Raw genomic sequence first — 24,509 nt, 5'->3', positions numbered from 1 at the left:
CAGCTTTTAAAAATCTGTTTTTAATATTTTTGTTTATAACTATGAGCCACAGGATATTTGACTGAGATATTGATTGACCATGCCCTTTGCTTCCTGGATGTTTGCAGTGCCATGCACTATAGCCTACTTGGTCTTAAAATGTAGGACTACTGAACTAATTCACTACATTTAATGGAGCTGACATATGGCTTGATTTTTAGTCTAACCTTTATTGTTTTATTTCACAGGGGCACTTTGCAAATCACCATAAGCAAAACTGCAGGCCTTTAGTTCTAAGTGCATTTCCTTATCAGAACACATGGCATGGCATTATATTGCATACTAATGATTTGGAGCACTGACTGATAACATACATGCATAGTTAAATAAAATGTTACAACATGAAATAACAGCAAATCCATTTATTCTTGGTGAAGAATGTCACAACAGGAAAAAGATTTACTCTCAGCTACATGCGATCATAGAGATCTAAATAGCTGAAATAGTATAACCATTAAGAGCTATTTTCCTGATAACTATTTATTCCTTTGTACACCATCTTTCTATTTTTCTCTGTTATATTAATGGGACTTGACAGTACTTGGCTTAAATTTTTACATTAGGTATTTGTTGTGTTTGAAGCAAAACTTCCATCCTTTATTGCTTCACATTTTCTCATAAATTGTGACAATACAAAAAACGATATTTTAATGGGTGCCTGTCATTAGGCTCACAAAGCGTTTGCTTAAATAATTTATATTTATGCCTAATGGGATGGAAACTTGAGTCTTTTCAATCTGTGAACTGAACCGTTAATGGTTGAGGAGTTGATTCAAGGGAAAATATATATTTTCCATGGTTGGAGCTCTCTAGAATGCCATTTATTTGAATGAGTAGCTGGTGAGTTCTCATTTTGTGAGGCTGGGTATATCCACAGGTCTTGGGATAAAATGGGCATTATAAAAGGACACATTTATTTGTATAGCAAGGTTTTAGCTATGCAAGTATGTTGTAGGTAAGGTAAGGTAAGGACATAGTTGATTTAGTCTCCCCCAATCATAATAATGCTTCTGAAATTATTGGAAAAGGTTTTCCTACAATTTTTTCATTCAAATTTATTTTCAAAGCTGAGCACTGCAGACTTTAGGAGCCTACTGGTTAGGAGCCTATTGCTTCCTAAAGTCTGTAATGTTTGAAAATTGGCACTGGGAGATTTTAGTTTGCTGTTCCAACAGAAATCTGAGTTGTAATGATTCACCAGCTGCCTCCTTCTATTCCTAGTCACACAGAAATGAACACTCAAATATCCTTTCTGTAAGCCTACCATCTGTATATAAGGTGACAAATAGTAGAACTTTAACCCTTTTCACCTAGCTTAAATTTAGAAAGCTAAGATTTAAAGGCTTCATTTTCCCCTGTGCACGAGAACTACTGATGCAGTAGTGACTGGATGAGGGGAACATTATGGAGTCAGTTACATCTTCCTGACCCTGAGCTGGTTTGGTGCTAACATCAGAACAGCATGGGGTGTGCGCTAAATTGAATAACTAGTATATGGTCCCTAATGAGCCGTATATCAATGGAAGATTGATATAGCAGAATTGCCCTCCACCAGGTCCCTGTCCAGCCCCTGGCTCCCCTGCCCTGCCCTTCCTGGCCATGACCCTACATCTCCATCAGACTTACACCAGCCAAGAGTTCCCCTTTTCAAAGGAAATTCTCCATGGACAATTTACCGTGAGACTGCATAAGGGCCTGATGCTCCCTTGACTGGTACCTTGGGTTGTTATTTACCACCTTTGCAAAACAGATGTTAAATGTTGCTATTCTGATGCAAGGCAGTGGAAAAATCAAGATCTCTATGCTCGTGTGTCACTTCATTATAAAGCTGGTACATGTGAGACACGTGCTTCTGTTAGTGATCGCAGGCAGACTGAGTACTTTTATATTTCAGACCCACAGAGACTGATTCTGCTGTCACTGAAGTCAATGGCAAAACTCCCATTGACTTGAATGGTGAAAGATCAGCCCCACAATATCATCTTCTGCATTGCCAGAGAAATCCTTTGTAAATTCTCTGTATACAACAAAATATACATCATCTTCTCTCCCCCTCCACCCCTGTCTCAGGGATGAGGCCACTCATCCTTTGTAAATCTAATTACATTTCATATTTCCCAGCTAAATGAATCCATAACCTGCCTTTGTCTTTTCTTTAAAAATGTTAAGACCACACACTCTGGGCTCTGCTAACATACTGTATTATGCTATTATTAGACAAATGTAATTTTAACATCACATCACATACATGTTGCAGCTGTAGTTGAACATGCCTTTTAAAAATACTTTATTGGATGAAATTGTCTCTTTCTTAAGAAAAATCTGGTGCTTTAATATATTTTATTATGCCTTTTAAAATTCTGTCTGTTTGATAAAAGCTTTGATATATTATAAATACCTGTAAAGAAAATATAATTTAAAATTCTGAGAGAAAACATTTTAGTCTTTTTTTTTCCTTTTACATTTTCACAAAACTCACACAGGCACCAAGAAAAGACTAACAATAAAAATAATTTACGTCTGTACAATATACTCTGGGTTGGAAAGATTCAAGAGACAGATTTTCAGCAGGTTAGTTTTAAAGCTGGTCTCTGATGAAACTTTGGCTACAGCATGGGGACTGGGCTTAAAGCAAAGGAAGAGTCATGTATATTCCACATGGTTAACATGAGCACTGCATTCACAGACTGGCCATTGTTGCTGCTGCTGCTACCAAAGGTGAGCAGTAATCATTTTCACCTACAGCGAGGACTAGCTGTTACTGCTGTTCATTGAAGAAAGCAGCCTCTAAGAATCTTGACACAACAATAGAGCTGGATTGATACAACAAGAGCTAGGTGAAATTTTGTCTGGCAAAAATGCAGATTTGGTGACACCAAAACATTTAGCAAATTTGTGTGTGTTTTATCTTAACTGTTCATATATAAAAAAATAAAATTTCTGAAAATGTTAAAATATTTTCTTTAAACATTTTTTAAATGAAACATTTTGATTTTTGATTTGAAGCGCCTTTTTAGTTATTTACTTGTTCCCATAATATAAGAACTAGAGGCCACCAAATGAAATTAATGGGCAGCAGGTTTAAAACAAATAAAAGGAAGTTCTTCTTCACACATCGCACAGTCAACCTTTGGAACTCCTTGCCTGAGGAGGTTGTGAAGGCTAGGACTATAACAGGGTTTAAAAGAGAACTAGATAAATTCATGGAGGTTAAGTCCATTACTGGCAATTGGCCAGGATGGGTAAGGAATGGTGTCCCTAGCCTCCGTTTGTCAAAAGGTGGAGATGAATGGCAGGAGAGAGATCACTTGATCATTGCCTGTTAGGTTCACTCCCTCTGGGGCACCTGGCATTGATCACTGTCGGTAGACAGGATACTGGGCTGGATGGACCTTTGGTCTGACCCAGTATGGCCGTTCTTATGTTATGTTATTTTTTATTTGAAACTTCCTTCACTTTTATTTAAAAAAAAAACAAAAATACTTGAAATTGAAATGAAGCATTTCCTTTCCAGTCAAACAAAATGTCTGACCCAAAACAATTTTTTCTACTTTTGGATTTAATGAAAATTCTGAAAGATTTTGGTTTGAGGCCATCCGGAAAATAAAATTAAAACATTTTTGGAATTGCCAATGCACCAGAAAATCAGTTATTCATTCAGCTGTACACACATCTTAGCAGTGTTGTGTTCTTGACAGGGTAGCTCCCAGTTCTGAAAATTAAAACGTGGGTGGAAATTATCCTGCACTTCCCGCTGCCCAGTACTACCTCTCAAATTAGTCAAGGTAAGTTGTCTCTGAACTGCCTGTCTCTCTAAATGCTAGTAGAATTAAGGAACATCATGAGAATGCTTTTTGTTTTGGACCATTTCAACATTTTGACCGCTTTCCATGCTAAAGAAAATGTTGCAAATTAGCACAGAGAGAAGAGGAGATTTAGTAACAAGAGACAGATCAAACAGGAAGTTACAACCTTGAAAAGTGGGTAGAATATGATTCTCCTCTCACTCATGCTGGTGTAAATCAGGAGAAATTCCTTACATCAATTGAGTTGCATTAGTGTAAAGCTGGCTTCATGCAGAATTAGGCCCTAGAACTGTATGCTACTGTTGGAATGAATGAGAAATCAAAGATTTTCGAAGTTGTTATAAAAGAAATCCTGCTATTTTTTATTGGTTAATTTAACAGTCGTTACTATGAGAGTAACCAGGTTTTGTTTTAAACAACAGAATTTCACAACAGCTTTGAAAGTCTGTGTCCAATCTGATGAAGTATTAGCAAAATGTTAAGCTCCTAGTTTGAGAGATACCAGCATCATTTATGAAATGGAGATACTGAAACAGTGCCAATTTTTTTAAAAGCTGTTTGGAATAGATAGATAGATAGATAGATAGATAGATAAGATGTAAAATCTAGTCAATATCTATTCAGGTATATTTGGCATTGTAGAGACACATTGCATTTTCCATTTCACTTACAGTCTTTGTATTACCCTGCCCAGGGTTCCCTCAATTTTTTAACTGGGTATTCAGCTCTACGCTATTTTTTGACTCTGAGCAACAAAACATATACCCATCCAGGGCACTGGAACAATTTGTATAGTGGAGGTGCTGCAAGCCTTTGAACAAAACGGTAAACTCTGTATATGATGGAAGCCGCTTCAAGCTAGGGGTGCTACCACACCCCTAGCACTCCTAGTTCCAGCACCCCTGGACCAATCTTGATTTCAATTAAAATAAATGTATGAAACATTGCTACTCTGACACCCACCATCCCTCAGCCATTTTGTCCCAGAATTTGTCTTCCTACATTAGATAAGGTGATCTGACCCCTCCACTCAGCCAGTCCCACCAGTTTGAATCAGATCTTCTGGATGCAGCACTTTACTTGACAAGAGTTGCTGGGACCATGCTGAGGGACTTCCTTCCATCTCCCTCTCTCTCCTCTCTTTTCTTTTCTTTTCTTTTCTGACTCTGACCTTTCATTTTTCTCTTCCTTGTCTTTGACTGCTGCCTCCTCTTTACTCACATTCCATTTCATCCTTTTTTCCCCCTCTTCTCTATTCTTTCCCTCCTTTTTCAGGCCCATACAATTTCTTCCTATTTTGTTTTTTTCTCTCTCTCCATTTACCCCTCCCCCCTCTGAAAGATTTAAGAAATGCTGCAGTCAGCCATTGGCATGTCCACATCCAGTCTTGCTGTGTTCTCTGTGGATAGAGGTCCTCTCCCTAGGCCACAGTGAGATTAGGGAGAAGACAAGCCGGTCACAGGCTTTTGTGCAATATTTCCAACACTGTAGTTACTGATTCTGAGCTCTTTTACACCAGTGTGACTCTGGATTAGTGTAAATCAGGAGTAACTCCCTGGTGTGTGATCAGAATCAAGTCCAATACTTTCTTCCAACCATGGATCATAAAGAATAGTTAATCTGAATTCTCTTGATTTATAACTGTCTGCAAAGCTCAAACCCATTGCAAGCTTCCTCTCTGCTCTAGAATTTGCACGGAGACAGAATTTGCAGCCAGCATTAAGTCTTGTGAGAATACCAGGTGTGAGAAGGACTGATATGCTCACTACAGAGAAGATGGTATTTCCCCATTCTTTGGCAGCTCGCAAAACACTGGCAGTTCTGTTCAAAAGCACTGCCTGCTAAAGGAATCAAGTGGAAAACAATAGGGAAAGGAAAAAGAGTTTGAAGTGGAGCTGTAGTATTTTCAGAGGAATATAGTTGCATTTCATGCCAGAGGGAAGAAACTACCTCTTTTGGTGATAATGAAGACAAGATTTGAATAGAGCAGTGGTTCTCAAACTGTGGGTTGGGACCCCATTTTCATGGGGTCACCAGGGCTGGTGTTAGATTTGCTGGGCCTTGAGGCTGAAGTCGAAGCCTAAGGGCTTCAGCCATGGGTGGTGGGGTTTAGGTTATAGGCTTCCTGCCTGGGGATGAAGTCCTTGGCCTTTGCCCCTGCCCCCCACCTGGGGCAGTGGGGCTCGGGCTTTGGCTTTCCCCACCCCCCACCCACTTGGGGCAGCGGGGCTCGGATGGGCTCAGGCTTTGGTCCCCCGTCCTGGGGTCATGTAGTAATTTTTGTTGTCAAAAGGGGGTTGTGGGGCAATGAAGTTTGAGAAGCCCTGGAACAGAGCGATCACTGATACCCTTCAGCTTAGTGCCTCGCCACTAACAAATTACACTTCCTATCTGTTTCCCACCGCTTGACATCCTGGTTAAGTATGAAGCAATCAAAGTAGTAATCACATGAGTAAAGTGTAGAATATACTTCAGAAAAGGGCAGTGGGGTGTGGGGAGCATGAATATTTCCAACTCAGTGCCATACCCTATATTTTAGTTGTCTTCATTCAGAATATCAACCAAGGCTTGCAACAGTCTATCATCTCTATGTTTGTATGGTTTGGCATTGTAAAAAAGGTCAACATAGTCACTGTACAGAGTGTCCTCAGAGTCTTTTAACTGAGAGGGTTTGTTTAATTTTTCAAGGGCTTGATAGAAGTGTTCGTATGGAATATTTAACTTTTCATTTGGAGTCTTCTTTGGTGCTCGATTCTGGGCCATGTGCCGGCTAAAAGCACTTTGCAATAGACGAAGCATTGCCTCTGATGGGATTTTGTCTCCCATTTTATCAGTGCTACTGCTGGTACCTTCGGTGACCTTGGGTTTTGCACTCAGGTTCTCTTGCGTGGTATGATCCTAAAATACAGAACAGTATCAAAAAGGTTAGGTATTGGTGAAATGCTGACTGAAGTAGGCCTTGTTATTAATAGGGATTTGTGTGTATGAATAAATGCTACTTTGATCATTTAGGAACCATTGGCACCAGGAAAGGGATTGCAAATATCTTGTGCAAAATGTTTAATATCCCAAATAAGTAACAGATCATAAAAGTGTTAATTTGGATTCTACTAGCTGGTTACCTATTCTGTGTACCTAGCTACCATCCAACGTTATATAGTTATCCCTGCAGATCTTAAAAGGTGAATACAGTTGGATTGGGTACGAACTTGGAAAGAACACCTCTCAGGAGGTAGTGCATGAAGTGGTAACTCAGTAGGTGGCATTATTCCCCTCTCAAACAGGACTAAACCAATACCCCAAAATAGTGAATAAATTTCTGCTGGGGGTATTGTTTCAGATGAGACATGAAAATGATGTCCAGATACATTCTGCCCAGCAACTTCCCCCTGCAGTGTCAGTTGACTACAGTTTTACTTCTCTTCCTGTTATACACTGTCGTGGACTATTGCTGTGCACACAACTACTTCAGACTGATGAATTGATATCTATATATCCTATGGATATACCTACCTACCTATTAGGGGTGATGTTAGACCATGTAGTTAATGCCTGTGAAGTGCTCTGAAAACTTTCAGATAAGCAGCTATTTTAAAAGTGTAAAGTATTATAATCATATGTATCTGGCACCAAGTCCCAGACACAGAGGCTTGAAACATTATTTTTTATAAATAATTAGCAGTTCACCTCCAAGCAAAGAAAGAGGAGAAAAAGGAACTGAAGGCAACAGCTCTAGTTACCAGAAAAACATTCAGGATCAGAGGTTCCCTTAACTACATAGAATCATTTGTAGGTGCTTCATTCCAAAACTCGCAGCAGGCACAAGAGGTGGCATGCTTTTTTAGGGCCTGATCCTACTCCCACTGGAATCATTATAAGTGATTAGACCCTAAAATGCAGCTTGATTGTGGGAGGGATCCCCCCACATTATTCAGCTTCTTTACAGACTGAGTGGATAGTTCGTTTTGAGAACTGATAACATAAAATGATCACTAGGTCCCTTGGGTCATGTATCAAACCACAAGATAAATGAAATAGTCCATTGTTGGTACAGATCACATCACAATACTCACACAGCTCACAAATGAACAAGGGCTGGGTGAAATGAATAGAGAGAGAGGCACATTCATAAAAGCAAAACCACCATTTTTTCTAAATTGTTTTAAGAATTAAAAGTAAAATATTTAGGAAACACCACAAAGTGACTGATACCTCTACAAAGTCTGCCATCTTCTCCACTCCTCTTCTGTCATTTTGCACAGCATTGTAGGATGTGTATACACGAGGCTGCTTTATGTGTTCAGGTTGGGTAGAAGTGCCATGCAAAATCAATTTCCAGTTCACAATTCTTCCTTCATTCTGCATTCTCCTAGACTAAAGGACAAGCATGAGTATTGTATTAGCATAGACTCAGGGGATGAGAGAGAAGAAGAGAGAGGACAGCTGATGTCAACAAAGACAGGAGTCACACGACTGATTTATAGTACTTTTTAAATGTAAATGTAGATGCTGATTTACAACCACTGAAATATACCGCTGATATGATATATAATGTATGATGCATAGCAGAAGGTGAGAATGAGTCCAGTGATTCTAAACTATCCCAAATATGCCAAAAATACACATATGTTTTTAATAAGTATCATTATCATTAGTTCAGTCATTACAGGTGGAAATATAGTACAGAATGTCAAAAATTACTAAACCAGATATTTCATATTGTTAGTATTTGTTGTCTGAGCCACTGGACAGCGATTTCTGCACTGTGAGGAATAGATTTTTAATAATGTTGTACAGTAGTAACACTGCTCACTACTGCAAGCAATAGGGTTTGGGACCATGACTGAGTAATACAGTCATTTTAAAATCTGATAAAGGAAAAGTCAAGTATGGAATTTTCTGGAATATGTTTTCAACAATATCATCTTCAGAGTTCTTGCTCAATTGTCTACCTGAACTAAGACAGCTGCTGAAGAGCCACCTATTCTAATAAAACCCTACATTACTAGCCTTGAGATTTAAAGGCTATGAACACTATTTAAAATTAGCAGTAAATCTAAGTGAGGATCTCATTGGGTAGCTATAAATTACAAGTGGGGTCAGTAACAAGTGTGAGAAACTGTTTCTGGAATAACAAAAAGTGCCAGAAGCTGAAGAAATGGTGCATTGTTTTTCAGGGAGAAGGTGGGGTTTGTATGAGAGTTCAGATATCTCATATTTGAAGATGGAATATGACTATCCTCTAACTAAATACAAAATGCTCTTCTTATATACATTCCAAGAAATATTATGCCGTGTTACAATGATTAGGGCACTTCTAACCACAGGATTATCTGACAAGCCTACAAATCCTACAGGTAGTATTAACACTACTCCAGAGCTCCCTGTGGAGAATAATGTGTGTTGCTGCTGCCTTCTCCACCTGCTATGCGCTTGGCATTACTCTGCTGCTTACAAGTTCCTTTCATTCCACAATTTATTTCTCTAAATGGTGATCCTCCAATTAAAGATGTCCTACAGAGAAAAACAGAATCAGTGTTCCTTTTCCAGGACTAAGGTCTAAAGGATAGATCCTGAAAGGTGCTGAGCACCTTCAACTCCCACTGATTTCTTTAGAGACCAAGGGAGTTGGATACTCTCATATGTCTCATAGGAGGCACTCAGCACCTGATAGGATCTGCCCTTAGTGACAAGCTTATTACCAAACTACTTCAGTGAAATTCTTGAGAGGTGAGTGAGCTTGTATGGATTGCTCTCCCTTTGAAGAGAATGATTTCTCAGTCATCTACCAAGCAGCTTTCTCCCCAAACCTCTCACTGTTGTAATGTAATCCATATTCCCATATGGTTTAGTAAACATTTATTATGTATCTCTAGATTTCTTGGCTATAATCCTTGTGGACCATTCATTACTTTGAGAGAGAATATAGAGGAAGATATACATCAGAATTGCTCTCTGAGGTCACCAGGAATTAATAGACTCACAAGCTTTTGAGTCAATGAAAATTATGTGCATATACCAAGAAGAGACTAGACCTCTTCTTGTGCTTTACTCCCCAGGAAATTAATTTGCAAGTAATCCATTACATATTCCATTTCAAAACCACACAAAATTTGCATTAAATGGTTATTCTTCAGCCATATGAGGAGTATGTACAGCATGATAAATTATTAAAAGCTAAATTCTGCTGATAGTTGCACTTCCATGAAGTTACCCTGGTTTTACACAGTTGAATTTGGCCCTATCTTTTGAATTTCTATCTCTTTAGCCTGTCCTTTTCCACTTTTATCCAGGTGCATGTTTTGTTTTGTTTTTAAATAAATTAGTTTTTCACTGAACAAACTCCACCTGTTCTCCATCCTGCATGATGTTAGTGATCCACTGGTCTATGTCCCCAACTCATCTACTTGGCTAATTAGCACACACACATACTTACCACATCAGTAATTCTCAAAGTCCAAGTGCCTTTTGGATTCTCTCCCCATGTATGAACAGACATGAAGTCCCAGTTTTTAAAGCCATTGGGAGACTTATCTCTCTCTCTTTCAGCCAGTAAGACAGTGTTGGTGCCTGTATTAGTGCAACAAACAAACATTATTGGAGTTAGCGAGCATCCATTGATTTTGTTGAACTACAGCTCCTGTAAATCCTCCCCTTGTGTCTGCTCTTCATTCATCACCTTTTAGAGATTTTTGCCTATCATCAAGAACTGCCTACCTTGTTAAACAATACCCATGCTTGCTTTAAGACTGAATAGACCATTTGACTGTTGATCCAAGGCTCTCTTATTTTTCATACTATCAAACCACCAATTGCACTCTACTATCACCTGGAGCAGTTACACTTGCTTTTGGTTTAATTATGGGATGGGACAATGTTACTTCTGGATATTAGCTGTTAAATCGATTTCAAAGCAGGATTTACTACGGAGGGTTGCAGTTAATCTAGGAGATTTAATGGAGTATCAGAATCACACCAGCAAGGATCTCACACCCTAACAGACAGTAACATACACCCACAAGGGAACAGCTTGCAGGAATTAGGAAGTGAATGTCATGCTTTCCTACCTTATGAAGTCATTCAGTAATAAAAAACAGAACTGGGGAACCTTTCCCCACTTTAACCTCTGCGGGTCAAATTCTGCTCACAAAGTTTGCATGGGGGTAAATGACAGCAAAATTTATCATGTGTTTTCAACGAGTGTGGGGTGTATCTTAGGCCATGTCTACACTATGGGCACTACAGCAGCACAGCTGTGGTACCACAGCCATACTGCTGTAGTGCTGAAGTGTAGGCACCTCCTACAATGACAGAAGGGAGTTTTCATCAATGTAGTTAATCCACCTTTCCAAATGGCGGTAGCTAGGATGACAGATGAATTCTTCTGTTGTCCTAGCCATGTCTAGCCCAGGAGTTAGGTTGGCGGAATGCATTTTTCACATCCCTGAGCGCTGTAGATCTGTTGACCTAACTTTTAAGTGTAGACCAGCCTCATACTCAGGCCAAGTCTACAGTACGGGGATGTTAGTGACACATCTATGGTGCTGTAGCTATGCTGGCGTAACCCATAGTGCAGGCACAGCCTACAGTGATGAAAGGGGGTTCTCTATTGCTGTAGGAACACTACTTCCCTGATCGATGGTTGGTAGGTTGAACAGAAGCATCTTCCATCAACCTAGCTGAATCTGCATCAGGGATTAGGTTGGTGTAGACTGTAGCTATGCCATGCAAGGGGTGTTTTTTTCATACCCTTGAGCAAAGTAGCTATGTGGACCTACATTTTATGTATAGGCCAGGCCCGGGTTACATTGTAACACCATGGTGATGAGCTCTAACAGGGGAAAGGCATTTTCACCATAGTACTGGCCTGAGTAAAAGCTACTACTTGTGTCTTGCTTGCAACACTCCTGCTAATACATCCCAGAATGATGTTCGCTTTTTTGCAACAGTGTTACACTGTTGACTCATATTTAGCTTTTTATCCAGTATGACCCTCAGATCTCTTTCTGCAGTACTCCATCCTAGGCAGTGTGCAACTGATTGTTCCTTCCTAAGTGGAGTATTTTCCATTTGTCCTTACTGAATTTCATCCTATTTACTTTAGACCATTTCTCCAGTTTATCCAGATAATTTTGGATTTTAATCCTGTCCTCCAAAGTACTTGCAACCCCTCCCAGTTTGGTATCTTCTAAAAACTTTATAAGTGTATTCTCTATGCAATTTTTCTAAATCATTGATGAAGAACAGAACGAAACCAGACCCAGAACAGATCCCCGCGGGACCCCCCTTGATATGCCCTTCCAGGTTGACTATGAAGATAACTATTCTCTGGGAATGTATTTCCAACCTGTTATGCATCCACCTTATAGTAGCTCCATCTAGGTTGTATTTCCCTAGTTTCTATTTATCTATTCCCAGACAAAATCTAAACTAAGATGGAGTCAATGCTGAGAGGATGGCTCAGTAATTTAGAGTAAAATACATTTCAGGGATGTTGCAATTATCCCCAAAACCCAGGAAATTCAGAGTTAAGGTTATACTTGAAAGAAATCCAAACGAGTTAAGAGTGCAAATGCACAACCCAAAGAACCCTAACTCTGCCTTCTAGTGACACAGTGCCATAAGTACATGTTTAGGATTAATGCAATTTAGTGTTTGTGGTCCCATATTAGATAACATTGATCTCAAAGACCATATTAAATTGCTACTCCTCAACCCTGTGACAATACAGGGCGAAGTTAAGATTACTTGTTTTATATTTTAATGCAACCATCACTGTAATATCTAGGTGCCTGATACAAACATAATGCCCCCATTCAGGTGATTCAGTTGCTCACCCCCATCCCAGAGCTCCGTTGACTCACTGAGTCATTGTCTGGCCCCTACAAAGCATAAACTACAAGCTGGTGTCCTACGGAAACCCCCAATATGGGCTACACACCCTCAGCACTGGAACACTATACCCAGAAGTCTTGTCTCTGGAATATGGGATATCAGAAAATGATGCCTCAAAACTAACCAATCACTGTTTCCAACCTTGCAATATCATTTTCATTTATGGTTGCTATCTCTGAGGTACAAAAAAGGGGACATCTGGAGTGATTCTGAGCCTGTAAAAGTGAAGAGCTGGCAGTGTCTACTGAGCATCCTTACAGAATTCTCAGGACAGCTACCTAACAAAAGGAACAATCCTCAGAAAACCTGGATGGGTGGCAAACCTATTTTAGTATCATTTTCAGTTTTCATTTTGAGGTCTTTGCTTTCAAGAATAACTTAAAAGACACGGAGGTAGATAGTGAGGCATAGGCAGCCAAATCCCTGCCTTCACCACATGCTTCATCCAAGAGTGGCATTGAGGATCTGGGCCTTTAAGGGCTGAGCTTCCCAGACAGAGTCTGGGCAAGGTACTTTGAAGCTCCTGCTGTTGTGCACAGCCAGTTGGAACTGAACATAGAATAAAGCAGAGATTTTGCAAGCATCTGAAGCACTGAGAGATCACTGAGCACCACACCAAGCATGCACCTTTTTGGAAGTAATTACTTTTCCTAGAATGTATTCTTGGAAGTAATTACTTTTCCTAGAATGTATTCAGCCATTTCTAACACAGGGAGATTAAGGGTAGGTCTACACTTACCCGGTAGTTCGGCGGCGAGCGATCGAACTTCTGGGTTCGACTTATCGCGTCTTGTCTGGACGTGATAAGTTGAACCCGGAAGTGCTCGCCGTCGACTGCGGTACTCCAGCTAGACGAGAGGAGTACTGCGGAGTCGACGGGGGAGCCTGCCTGTCGCGTGTGGACCGAGGTAAGTTCGAACTAAGGTACTTCGAACTTCAGCTACGTTATTCACGTAGCTGAAGTTGCTTACCTTAGTTCGAATTAGGGGGTTAGTGTAGACCTGGCCTAAGTGATTTTTATATAAAGATTAATAAGATCAATGTCTTACACTGCAACAGCAGAAACTAATCATTTCTTTGAACACATTTGTTTGCCTCCTGTACCTGATGGGGAAGTGAGGGTGACGTGAAGATCACCTCTGCGGGAATATTCAATTGTTGCTTCAAACTGCACATGCTCCAGAGATGTAACAGAATTTTCTTGCCCTTCACAAGCTTTTGTGGGAATTTCAATAGTTACTTCTCCATTTGCTCTTAATAACCTAGCAAAAATACAGGGATTATTTGGTTACCTACTAGCTTATTACACAAAGTCCAATGGATGCATTTGACACCTGTATCATGAACGATCAGACTGTGGGAAGATGTACTGCACTCCTTGCTCATCCCAAACTGCCAGTGGGACCTCCGGGAGCTCTGGGTGCACACAAAATACAGAAATCAGCTAAACTGTTTAAACTGACTGGGCCTGATTTCTTCCACACGCTACGGAAGCAAGCAAGCTGGATAATCAATATGTTCTTTCAAGGCTTAATGTCTACATTGCTCTCCAAGAGACTCCTAAAAGACACACTCTTTAAAATTACAGCATCACACGAGTGTATCAGATGTACATGTTGTTTGCCTCAGTAAAATCTCCAGCAGGAATATTATTATATAGTTAAAATGGCTGGAAAAAGCTGCAGCGGCTGTAGCCCTCTGAATCATTCAATCATAGAATATTCTATGATCTAGCTCAATCATAGAATAGAGCCTACACCTTCCCAACATTTTCAAAGAATTGTGCATGGTTTTCTCTGTACAATTCTCATTAACTTTAATGAGAATCTGGTGCTTGAATCCCTCACTACACAATGCATTAAAAATGTAGGAGCTAGCGAGCTTTGTTTTTGTAATGTAACATAAAAGGATTGCAGTAATGATACCTAACTAATAAGTTTCATGTACGTCAGCTCTCTGTATTAAATTCAAAACACCAAGGAAAACAGATCAGATTGGAAAAAAAAGGCAAGAGAGTTAAAAAAAAGCACTATAATAAAAATAACATAAATAAACAGGTCACCAAGAAGTGAAACACCACATAGTTGTAATATATTTCTACTTGGTGCACTTAGATGATGTCATTTAAAGATTTGTTATAACTATCTTTATTCCAGACAGCAAAGCCAAAAATTAACATGTGAAAACCAAAAAGAAGAGAGTCTAAAGGTCCTTATTGATTAAACAAGTTAATTATTGAGAGAGTCATTGTGGCTTGCCAGTATTAATACTGAGTCTATGTGCAATATATAGGAAATATTTGCAGGTATAATATATGAAGTTTTATAAGAATACATTTGGGATGGTTGTGTACATAGGAATGGCAGGATGTGTGAGTTATGCAGATCATCCCACGAGTGCTGCTGATACAATATTTATATCACACTGTCATGTATGGGATATATGTAACATATGTTACAGAAAAAAATATTTTAGGAACAATTTAGAAAAAACAAAGTAAACTATATCAGGGCTATTTCTTGTATTTCTTCATCTTAACTGGTTGGATTTAGCATAACAGTGCTAATAGTCCTGCAGTGTCATCCATCCAGATGACGGTTACACATGCAGACAGAATCTTCATTCTGTATTGAATCACGGATCTTAGTATTTTGCAGCAGTCTTACAGTGAACTACATGAAACAAAGAGATGGGGCATTACTCACCCATCCCCTGGATTTGTGAGAAATAGAGCAAGGCAAAACCAAAGAAACTGAAATTAAATATCTCAATCTCATTTATACCTATTGGACAAATTTGTGCAAGATACTACCTTCTTGCCTTAGATTAGAGAGAGAGAAATTGATATGAGGTATTAATTTCAATGCAAATTCTTACCTAGGTTCAAAGCTGTTGTCCTTGACTATACACTCTTTCTTTTCAGGTACTCCTTTCCAGGTTTTAGGATCAGCTAAATCCACCAGTGCCTTGGCATTAAGTAATCCAAATCCAAATCTGCTATTCACCATCAACCCTGCTCCATTCTTCTTCCATCCAGGATTGTTGGCCAGTGGATCATATTCTGAAGTCCAGACTACCAAATGCTGCATATCCCTCCAGGTTAGATTAGGGCTGTTTAAAAAAGTCTGGTTAATTCCTACAAAACTGTCAGTCAGCTTTCTCTAATAGTATAATTTTACTCTACACACACAAAGATGTTGAAAAAGCAAAATCTTTTTCTGTTAGGTGCTTATATGCACCCCTGCCCCATTACTGTAGTATCTGAGAGCCTCACACACAATGTATTTACCCCAACAAAACTCCAAGATATGGAAGTACTATTATGGCCATTATACTGATGGGGAACTGAGGCAAAGAGAGACTAAGGGACAGATTTTAAAACATATTTAGGTACCTGAGTACTTTCAAAAATCTGGCCCTACATGACCTGCCTAAGATAAGCCTCTGGTGAACCCAGGACTTCCAAGTGCCCTAAACATTGGACCATCCCTTCCTCCTTCACAGTGCATTTCTTCTCTGAAAAATGATTTTGTGAAAATGCTGTTGTGAGGTTCCATGATTTTTCGAAGACATTTTTTTCTAACTACCAGACCTGCAAATTCAGCATTGTTCTCTGAGCCCCGATCTATACTACGAAATTACTTCGGTATAACTACATCACTCAAGGGTGTGAATAATTCACACCCCCTGTACAACATAGTTATACCACCCTAAGCACTGGTGTAGACAGTGCTATGTTAGCGGGAGAGCTTTTCCAGCCAACATAAATACCGCCTCTTGTGGAGGTGGACTTATTAAGACAATGGGAGAGCTCTCTCCCATCGGTTTAGAGTGTCTTCACCGGAAGCGCTGCAGCTGCATCGGTGCAGACACACCACTGTAAATTTGTTGTGTAGACCTGCCTAGAGAATCAGTCTTGAATACTTTCCATTTCATGCTTCATCACTAGCACTAAGGGTTCTGCAGACTGAATTAGCACCTCATTTAAACCTGGGCAACCCTATTGTCTTCAGATTAGGTGCTCACTGACACATATGCAATCCCATTGCCTTCACAGGTTTTGTTCACAGGTAACTGACTGGAACTTAAACTATGTCTACACTGCCTTGAAGTTCAGACTAAGGGGGTGTGAATGGCAGTGTGTACCAAAGTGCTGCATTGTAACTCCCTGTGATGGGGCGGCTGCCCCACACTGGCAGAAAAGGGGTTAAAGGCAGCCCTAAGGAGGCTGCGCCAGAGGCAGCCAATCAGGGCCGAGCAGGCCCATATAAAAAGGGAGCTGCAGGACAGAGGAGGGCAGTTCTCTGCTGGGAGTCCAGGGAAGAAGGACCGTGTCTCTGGAGAGCTGAGAGAACTGCCAGCACCCTGGACAGAGCAGTACTGCTAGCAGGAACCAGGAGAGTGACAGACAGCTCCTGGATGGCTGCTGGGATTTGCAGGCAGAGGACCTGAGACAAGGGCAAAGAGGATGCTGGGGCCATGAAGAAATGACCAGACAATTCACGGCAGTAGCCACTAGGGGAAGTGGCTGAACAGTGGACTGCAGGTCCCCCAGAAGGGGGGAGCATAGTGTGTGGCATGGCTGGAGGGCAGTGTCACTGAAGAGGATGTTGTGGTCCTTCAAGAGACATGCTCCCTAGAGCAGGAGCGATGGCGGCAAGGCACTACCCGAAGAGGGCACACTAACACATAGAGATAATTCCCAAGACAGCCAGCAGGAGGTGCCAGAGTGGTAAGTGCACCGTGTTACACTCCCCCTCTGTGATGCCATGGTCATGAACTAAAAGATTCTTAGTTCTCATTAATCTACTTCTCTTTGAAGAAGGTGATGGCAATGCGAACTAGGAACTTTTTAGTTTGTGCCTGCAGCTTCCACATGGGGGAGTTATCACACCGCACTTTAGTGCGCAAGGCTATTCAGACCTCCACAGTCCAAACTGCAGGGCAGTGTAGATAAGCCCTAAGTAAACAGACTGTTGCTGATGCCCAGAATGAAACAGAATCCCCAGACTCACCCTATCTCATCTATGTTGATCTGCCTGGCTAGCAGGGGTTAAAAGGACTACTAACTTATTTTTATCATTAAAGTTAGTAGGCCTAACTCTGACAGGAAGCGGATCAGTTGAGTGAGATGGTGCCAATTTTGTACAGTCACAGTATGAGAGGACTACAGAAGTAGAGTTTAGAAAGTCTTACTTTGCTTCAAGAGCTAGAGCAAAAATCCCTGCTGCCAATGGAGCAGATGCAGAGGTCCCAGTGTGAGTCTCGGTACATTCGTTGTGAAGATCAGCACTTGTCTGAAAGAAAACATGACTAAAATTAACATGAAAAAGCTGAATAAGCATTATTGTTTATATGTTTGGATACATAGTTATGCATCCTTTATTCAGTGCACCTTAATTCACCATAGAGAAACTTCCCCCCAGTGAACAAAATAATGGACGCTTAAATCTGATGATTCAATCTACTCCTCCTCCTACTAGATCTATTTCAACTATAATTTTTGTATCAAAATGCCTTGTATTGGAACAAAGTACTCCCACATTTAATATCTTGCCTTATTCTGGGATCTGAGAGATATAAAAATAAGTGATTCAGACTCATCTGTGAATCATAAAACCCCATCATTGTGTTTGGTCTGGAACATTTAAAATTACTGCTTGCTTAAAAATTACTCACAGCCTTAGTAGTAGCGTTCTGCTTTCTCTTCAGCAGAAGCACTATAATTTGTAAATGAAACATGCATTTTATTTGAAAATGAAGTACCTAATTCCTCTGCCCATGTGCCTGCAATATATGAAAGTGGATATGCTGAGAGCTTTACATCTCAGCTACAGAGAAGCCACTTTGGAAGGGCATTCTTTTGACCTACTGAAATGAAAATTTATTTTAACCTCCACCTATGCAGTACACTGTAAGATTATCATCAACCAGATCAGAGCTGTTGTAGTTACTTAAATTCAACTTTATCACACGTAATCTCTTTACGGCAGGGACTATATATCCACACATTTTCATATATATATATATATAGGTGCTGCATATTAGATAGATAGCACCTAACACAATGGGATCCTGAGCCTTGACTGAAGATTCTGTGTTACCACAATAAAAAAAAAATGAAGGCAACATAGAGCCCAATTCTGCCTCCTGCTGAGCGTCATTTGCAAGGTGCTGAGCAGTTCTGCTCCTACTGTAGCCAGTGGGAGTGGAGAGTGCTCAGAGCCACACCAAAAGGGTTGAACATCTAGCACAAACAATCTCAGAGTTTGGAAAATTAGAGTTGGTTGGAAAACCGAATTTTTACTCCCCACAAGAAATTTTGAACAAAATCTTTTTTCTTTTACTGAACAAAGTTTCAAACTGCTTCAAAACTATCATTTTTGTTCCAAATTGACATCCTGACTTTAAAACAAAAACCTGAGTTCATTTACTTACATTTCAATAATTAAAAAAAGAGACCCAATGCCCTAGGTACTCTAACTCATCATTAAATATCAACAGCATTACAATAATTTCAACTTAACCAGCCAGACACCTATAAAACTCCTTTCCAACCCTTTTATTGTGCTAGGAAACAAACCCTCAGGCCTTTTAGAAAACCCTCACCAACAGATGTCTTTTTCAATGTCCCTTGAAGGTCATTAAATTCAGGCTATTTCAGACAAAGGACGAGGCGGGGAGAAAGTTTCAGAGTCCTGGAGTCCTCACAGAGAATGCCCTGCCAGCTGCCTCCTATCTTGGATAATGAGGGGGATACAGCTGAGGCACCCCTGCTGACTCAACTGTGCCATGAAATGACATTTTAAGTTGGATCAAATTGAACATTTTCCTTTCATTTTGAAGTGTCGATTAGAAGTAAAAATTTTCATTTTGAAATTGCTCCCAGGAAAACCAAAATTTCCCATCAGACTTGACATTTTCCCACTGGAAATTTAGATTTTGACTAAGCTATATTTTGGGGTAGAACATTTTTCAACTCAAAAAATTTCAACCATTCTAATGCTGATGATAGGCACTTAGGCCAACTGACTGTTAATCACAGGCAGTGGACATTCTTAGAGATTTCTTAACACCTGGAGATTTCATATCATGAGAGGAAGATGGGGGGGGGGAAATTGTTGAATCTAAGGCTAGATTTAAATTCCTGTTCTGGTCTCAAAGGACACATACCTGAAAATACAATGATCCTCTTACTTGCAAGGAATGTAATATTCTGAAGCACATTTATGTTTGTGTTAAAAGGTCAAGGTTCCAACTAGAAATGGACTTGAATTATGATAAGCAGATCTGAACCTGAACTTCCCCAATTTTCAGGCCTTCAGATCTAGTGTTTGGATCTGTCTATATTCTTAACATGTAATCACCCCTGATGTCACATGTTTGAATTCTGAAGAGCATACATTCTTCCAGCTAAAGTCAGCATGAATTTACACTTGGGAATTTTCCTTCTGTTTTCTGATGGTATGAACCTTCCATAGTTTTGTATTTTTATGCTTCACCAGCTTTGGGTCAGAACCCACCCACTTTTTTAGACTCTCCCAACACAAGGATAGATGAGATGTGGTTCTGAATATCTTCCCTTTTGCAGGATATCATATCAAACCTCTATCACGTTTAAATAGCATATCTTTTCAGAGATCAACTGTAATGAAATGATGGTACTATGTAATTATTGCTTTAAAATTAAGAGATGTTAAAGGGTTGCAACCAGGTTCCAGCATGACAGTATTAGGCATATAAAGTAAATGAAGCACTTAAAAATCAGGCCTCTAAAAGCTGTTTCTGTTTTGTTGTTTTCATATATAAAACAATTCTACATGTGTTCCTCAAGCATGTTTATTAAATCTGGTAAAAACAACCTACAATTCTCTGGTCAGTATAATCCCCACTGCTGTATGCTGTGGCCAGTGTCGAGGAACACTTCTCTGCATACCAGGGAGAAAGACCTTGTTGAGAAGCACTGCTTATGGATATAGTGTAGATACTATCTGTGTAACCATCACAGTCACAGTTATCACCCTGACGACCACCATTCCCAGAAGCCCATACAAAAATGGAACCTTTTCCATTTCGGCCCTAGGGAAAAGAAAGGAATGATTATCATAAGGAAGAAAGTCTACAGTCTCTTTAGTACATTCACACCAAAAATCCACATAATTAAATGATCTGCAGACGATAAAGAATAATTATTCATATAAATCATAAAAAGTTAGAGGTAGAAAAGACCTATTATATGTTCCAGTCTATCTCCCTGTCAGTGAGGGATTGCTCTCTATAGTACATCATCTTGTGATTGGTCCAGTCTAGTTTTAAATGTCACAATTAATCGGGCATCTACCACGTCCACTGGAAATACGTTTTGGTTGCAAATCAGGAGACTGTGATCAATAATGTGTTTTTTCCTATGAACACTTTTGGTACTGAGTGTGTTTACAAAAAGCAGAAATATTTTTTTCAATACATGGAACTTCATTATGAGTTAATTTCATTTGCATTTGTTGTGATCACAGTAATATTGGTAAGCAGTATGTCTGATGTGTGAGATGACATTTCCATCCAACTCTCTTTTTAATTATGCCCTTTACAGTTTGGCATTTACTTGATGAAAAACTGCAAACCCATAAGCTCATTTTATTGGAGAGTCTACTCATCACTCCTAAATCTGTGGGCTTCCAGTCATCAATCTCAGAGCACAACTGCCCCCACTTCCTATTCCAGTTTCTAATGTATAATAAATTAGTTGCAGCTATAAAGATGCTGACAGCTAGGGATGTGGAGAGCTGGAGCAGCATGAAAAATGCCACACTTTTCCTAGTTCAAACAAGTATTTGCCATTACATCTTAAACTCTTGTAGACTTTAAGTGGAAAGTATCTGCTAATGTGCAGAGCAGAAGCTTACATTTTTAATTCAGTATTAATTTATGTACATTCATTATAGAGATCAACTAGAAAAGCAGATCATCAATTAATCCCCTCTAATCAATGTTGACGTAGCTGGTTCAGGGGCCAAGTGGCAATTGCAGCAATCTCAAAATAAAAAATAAAAATAGAAAAACAAGCTACACTCTTCCTATTAGAGTTGTCAGGGCGGCTCCATTGGAAATCACAATAAATGAAATAACTTATTTTAGTAACTATGGCCCCAATCCAGCAACACACTTAAACACATGAGACACTCAATTGACTTCAGCAGGAATACTCATGGGGCTACTCATGTACTTACGGTTAAACATGTGCTTAAGTGCTTTGCTGGATCCGGATCTAGGGGGCCAGTCCTGAAGCTAGCTGAACACTGTCATCTCTGACTTCAATGGGAGTTGAGGGCACTCAGTACCTTGCAGGATGGGTCCCTAATGGGTTAGTTTGGTACAAAATAAACTGAAAAAATGCTGTCCTCTTCACCAAGCAAATTTCCTGATTTCCCACGTCCAGGCCTATGATTTCAGGGGCATTAGTTCCTTACTCTTTCCAATGCCCTTTCAGTCCATCTTCCCTTCCCACCCCGAGACTCAGTTTTCCTCTCTCCCTTTTCAGACTCCATTCCTCTCCCTCCCCATCTCTATCTCTCCCTTACCAACACCTTTATCACTGGTTAGAATTTCCCTCAGTTGTCAGGCTCCCCCTTCTGTCCCTCTTTCTGCTGTCCTTGACCTTTCCCTTTTCTCCAGACACCTCTTCTACAACTCCACGAGCTCTGCTTCAGGCTCTTTCTCGTCTCCATTTATCTCTCTGCTGCATCTCCCTGTCAACACTATCACTAGACCATCTTTAGATGTCTCGATATCTCCTCCTGGCTAACAGGTGGGGACAGTGTTCATGTGTCTGTTTCTGTGTGTGTACCCAGCACTCTCATTCAACACACAACTTGTCTCCTAACCAGATCTATAGGAATAACATAAGAGAATTTAAAAGCTGCTGCTTTCAGTATTCTCCAGCATGCATTCCTACCATCTTCATTTTAATTGGATTAGGTTATGCATAAAGCAATTAACATAGTGCAAGTAACAGAATAACACAACCCATCCACACAGTGCTAAAACACATCACCATTTTACAAAATGAAATATTCGTGAAACGAACACTTTGTATTAAATTTTTATAGGAGTCTCTGTGCAGAAATCCAATTACTATTCAGAGCAAAACATGCAGACAGAAAGGAGGTGGGGGAAGGGAGGCACAAAAGCAGCAAAAGGAAGGATGAAGAAGGAAAGCTAGTCTGCAGAGAATAACCTCTTGAAAGCAGAACACTGTAAGAATGCTTTCATAAGTCAGGTCCCAGCTGGGAAATTTTGCTGAACCTTTATATTAACATCCTTCTAAAGAATGATTCAGTTTCTCAAATCTGTTTGAATGAGCAGAATGCTTTAGCAAGAAATAGACAAAGAACGGACCATTTTCTCACCCCTAAGAACCATTTTAAACTACGGTCTTTACCTGCAAGCTGGGCTGTATTTCAACTTAACTACTTGTTAGCTTACCTGTTTGATCCCATATTCAAAAGCCTTCTGTGCTAGCCTGCCAGGTCCCTCTACAGTTTTACCATCATCATTAGGGCCCCAGCTTGCACTGTAAATATCCACATGTTCTGGATTGAAACCAATTGAACTGGCTTCAATGGCATCAGTGACTATTCCATCCAGCATTCTTATACCTTAAAATAAAAAAACAGGAAGAATTAATCTATTTAATGTTTCCTTTACATTATCATTAACTGCTCGTACAGCACCTAACACAATGGGGTCCTGGTCCAAGATTATAATATCAATGTAAAACATTTCACGTATGTATCATCCTTCCTTTGAGGAATTCAGGGCATTTTACAAATATTAAAAGTGACCTTATAAAAATTGGACTGTGCCCCACTATTTCTCTCCCATTTTTTTCTTTTTATAGTGTACAGAAAAGGACTGTGAGAGTTCCCCCTCCTCCAGTTTGTTTTTTACCCTTGAAATATAAAAAAGGGCAAATCTGGTCTACAGTGTTGTTGTTTTTTTCTTGAGAACCTCCTGAATGTCTCACAGAAGGTGTATTGTATGCTCTTATTTTAAGGTCTATCTGTCTCACTCTCGTCTTTTAACAAAGATTTCTTTTCTCCTGGAAGTTAAATAGGTGTTATCAAAAACAGAGTTTTTAAAAGTCTTTTGTCTTTAAAAACTTTGAGTTTAAAAGTTTTGTTTAAAATGAAGAGTTTTAAACACTCTGACTAAAAAATCCCTTCCCCTCTCAATTACCAAGCTTGTCTTTTATGCTAGCTATCCAATCCTTAATACACAAAGGAATATTGCAGAAATTTCCCAGCATTGCTAATACTAGTTAATTTTTACCATTGTGAGCAATGTGGGAAGCCCCAGTGATAGCCAGCCATTAACATTTTTATTAGAACCATGTCATCTAATCTTGCTCAGAGCAGGGCTAATCTCCAGGATGCCCTAAATTCCAATGACAGCCAGTGGTTCATCTGCACTAGAGCTCCCAACATTGCTAACACTGTTCGTTATGTTAGAAATGGTGGGGAACTTTCGCAAAATTCCAGCAGTGGTGCAGCAATGGTAGCAACAGTACAACCGCTAATGTAATGAGGATTCGGAACAGGTTTTCATGGCACAATAATAAAAATGCTTGGGCTCTGTCTATGCTAGCAATTTAGTACCAGAGAAGCTATATCATTGCTGGCAGTTGCTGAACTATTGATTATAATTCTTCTAGTGTAGAAATTCTCATACATTTTCCAAAGAAGGACAGACAAGATCTGAATTTCTAATGGG

The 24,509-nt window shown here is 39.8% G+C and overlaps 1 protein-coding gene across 1 annotated transcript in view; it reads right to left on the bottom strand.

Annotated features, from left to right (window-relative positions):
* Positions 1-386: 386 nt before the first annotated feature.
* PCSK1 (proprotein convertase subtilisin/kexin type 1) overlaps positions 387-24,509 on the bottom strand; it is a 39,100-nt gene continuing 14,977 nt past the window's right edge. The window contains exons 7-14 of the mRNA XM_054033083.1: positions 23,223-23,395; positions 20,607-20,819; positions 17,937-18,037; positions 15,618-15,851; positions 13,845-14,002; positions 10,282-10,415; positions 8,058-8,219; positions 387-6,743 (exon numbers count right to left, since the gene is read on the bottom strand). Of these exons, the coding sequence (XP_053889058.1) occupies positions 6,381-6,743; positions 8,058-8,219; positions 10,282-10,415; positions 13,845-14,002; positions 15,618-15,851; positions 17,937-18,037; positions 20,607-20,819; positions 23,223-23,395 (1,538 nt within the window). The 3' untranslated portion in view covers positions 387-6,380. The remainder of the gene's footprint in view (positions 6,744-8,057; positions 8,220-10,281; positions 10,416-13,844; positions 14,003-15,617; positions 15,852-17,936; positions 18,038-20,606; positions 20,820-23,222; positions 23,396-24,509) is intronic.

The sequence above is a fragment of the Malaclemys terrapin genome, chromosome 6 (assembly GCF_027887155.1).
Source record: "Malaclemys terrapin pileata isolate rMalTer1 chromosome 6, rMalTer1.hap1, whole genome shotgun sequence".
NCBI lineage: Eukaryota > Metazoa > Chordata > Testudines > Emydidae > Malaclemys > Malaclemys terrapin.
Note: the sequence above shows the minus strand (reverse complement) of the source record. Positions and strands in the feature narration are given on the sequence as shown.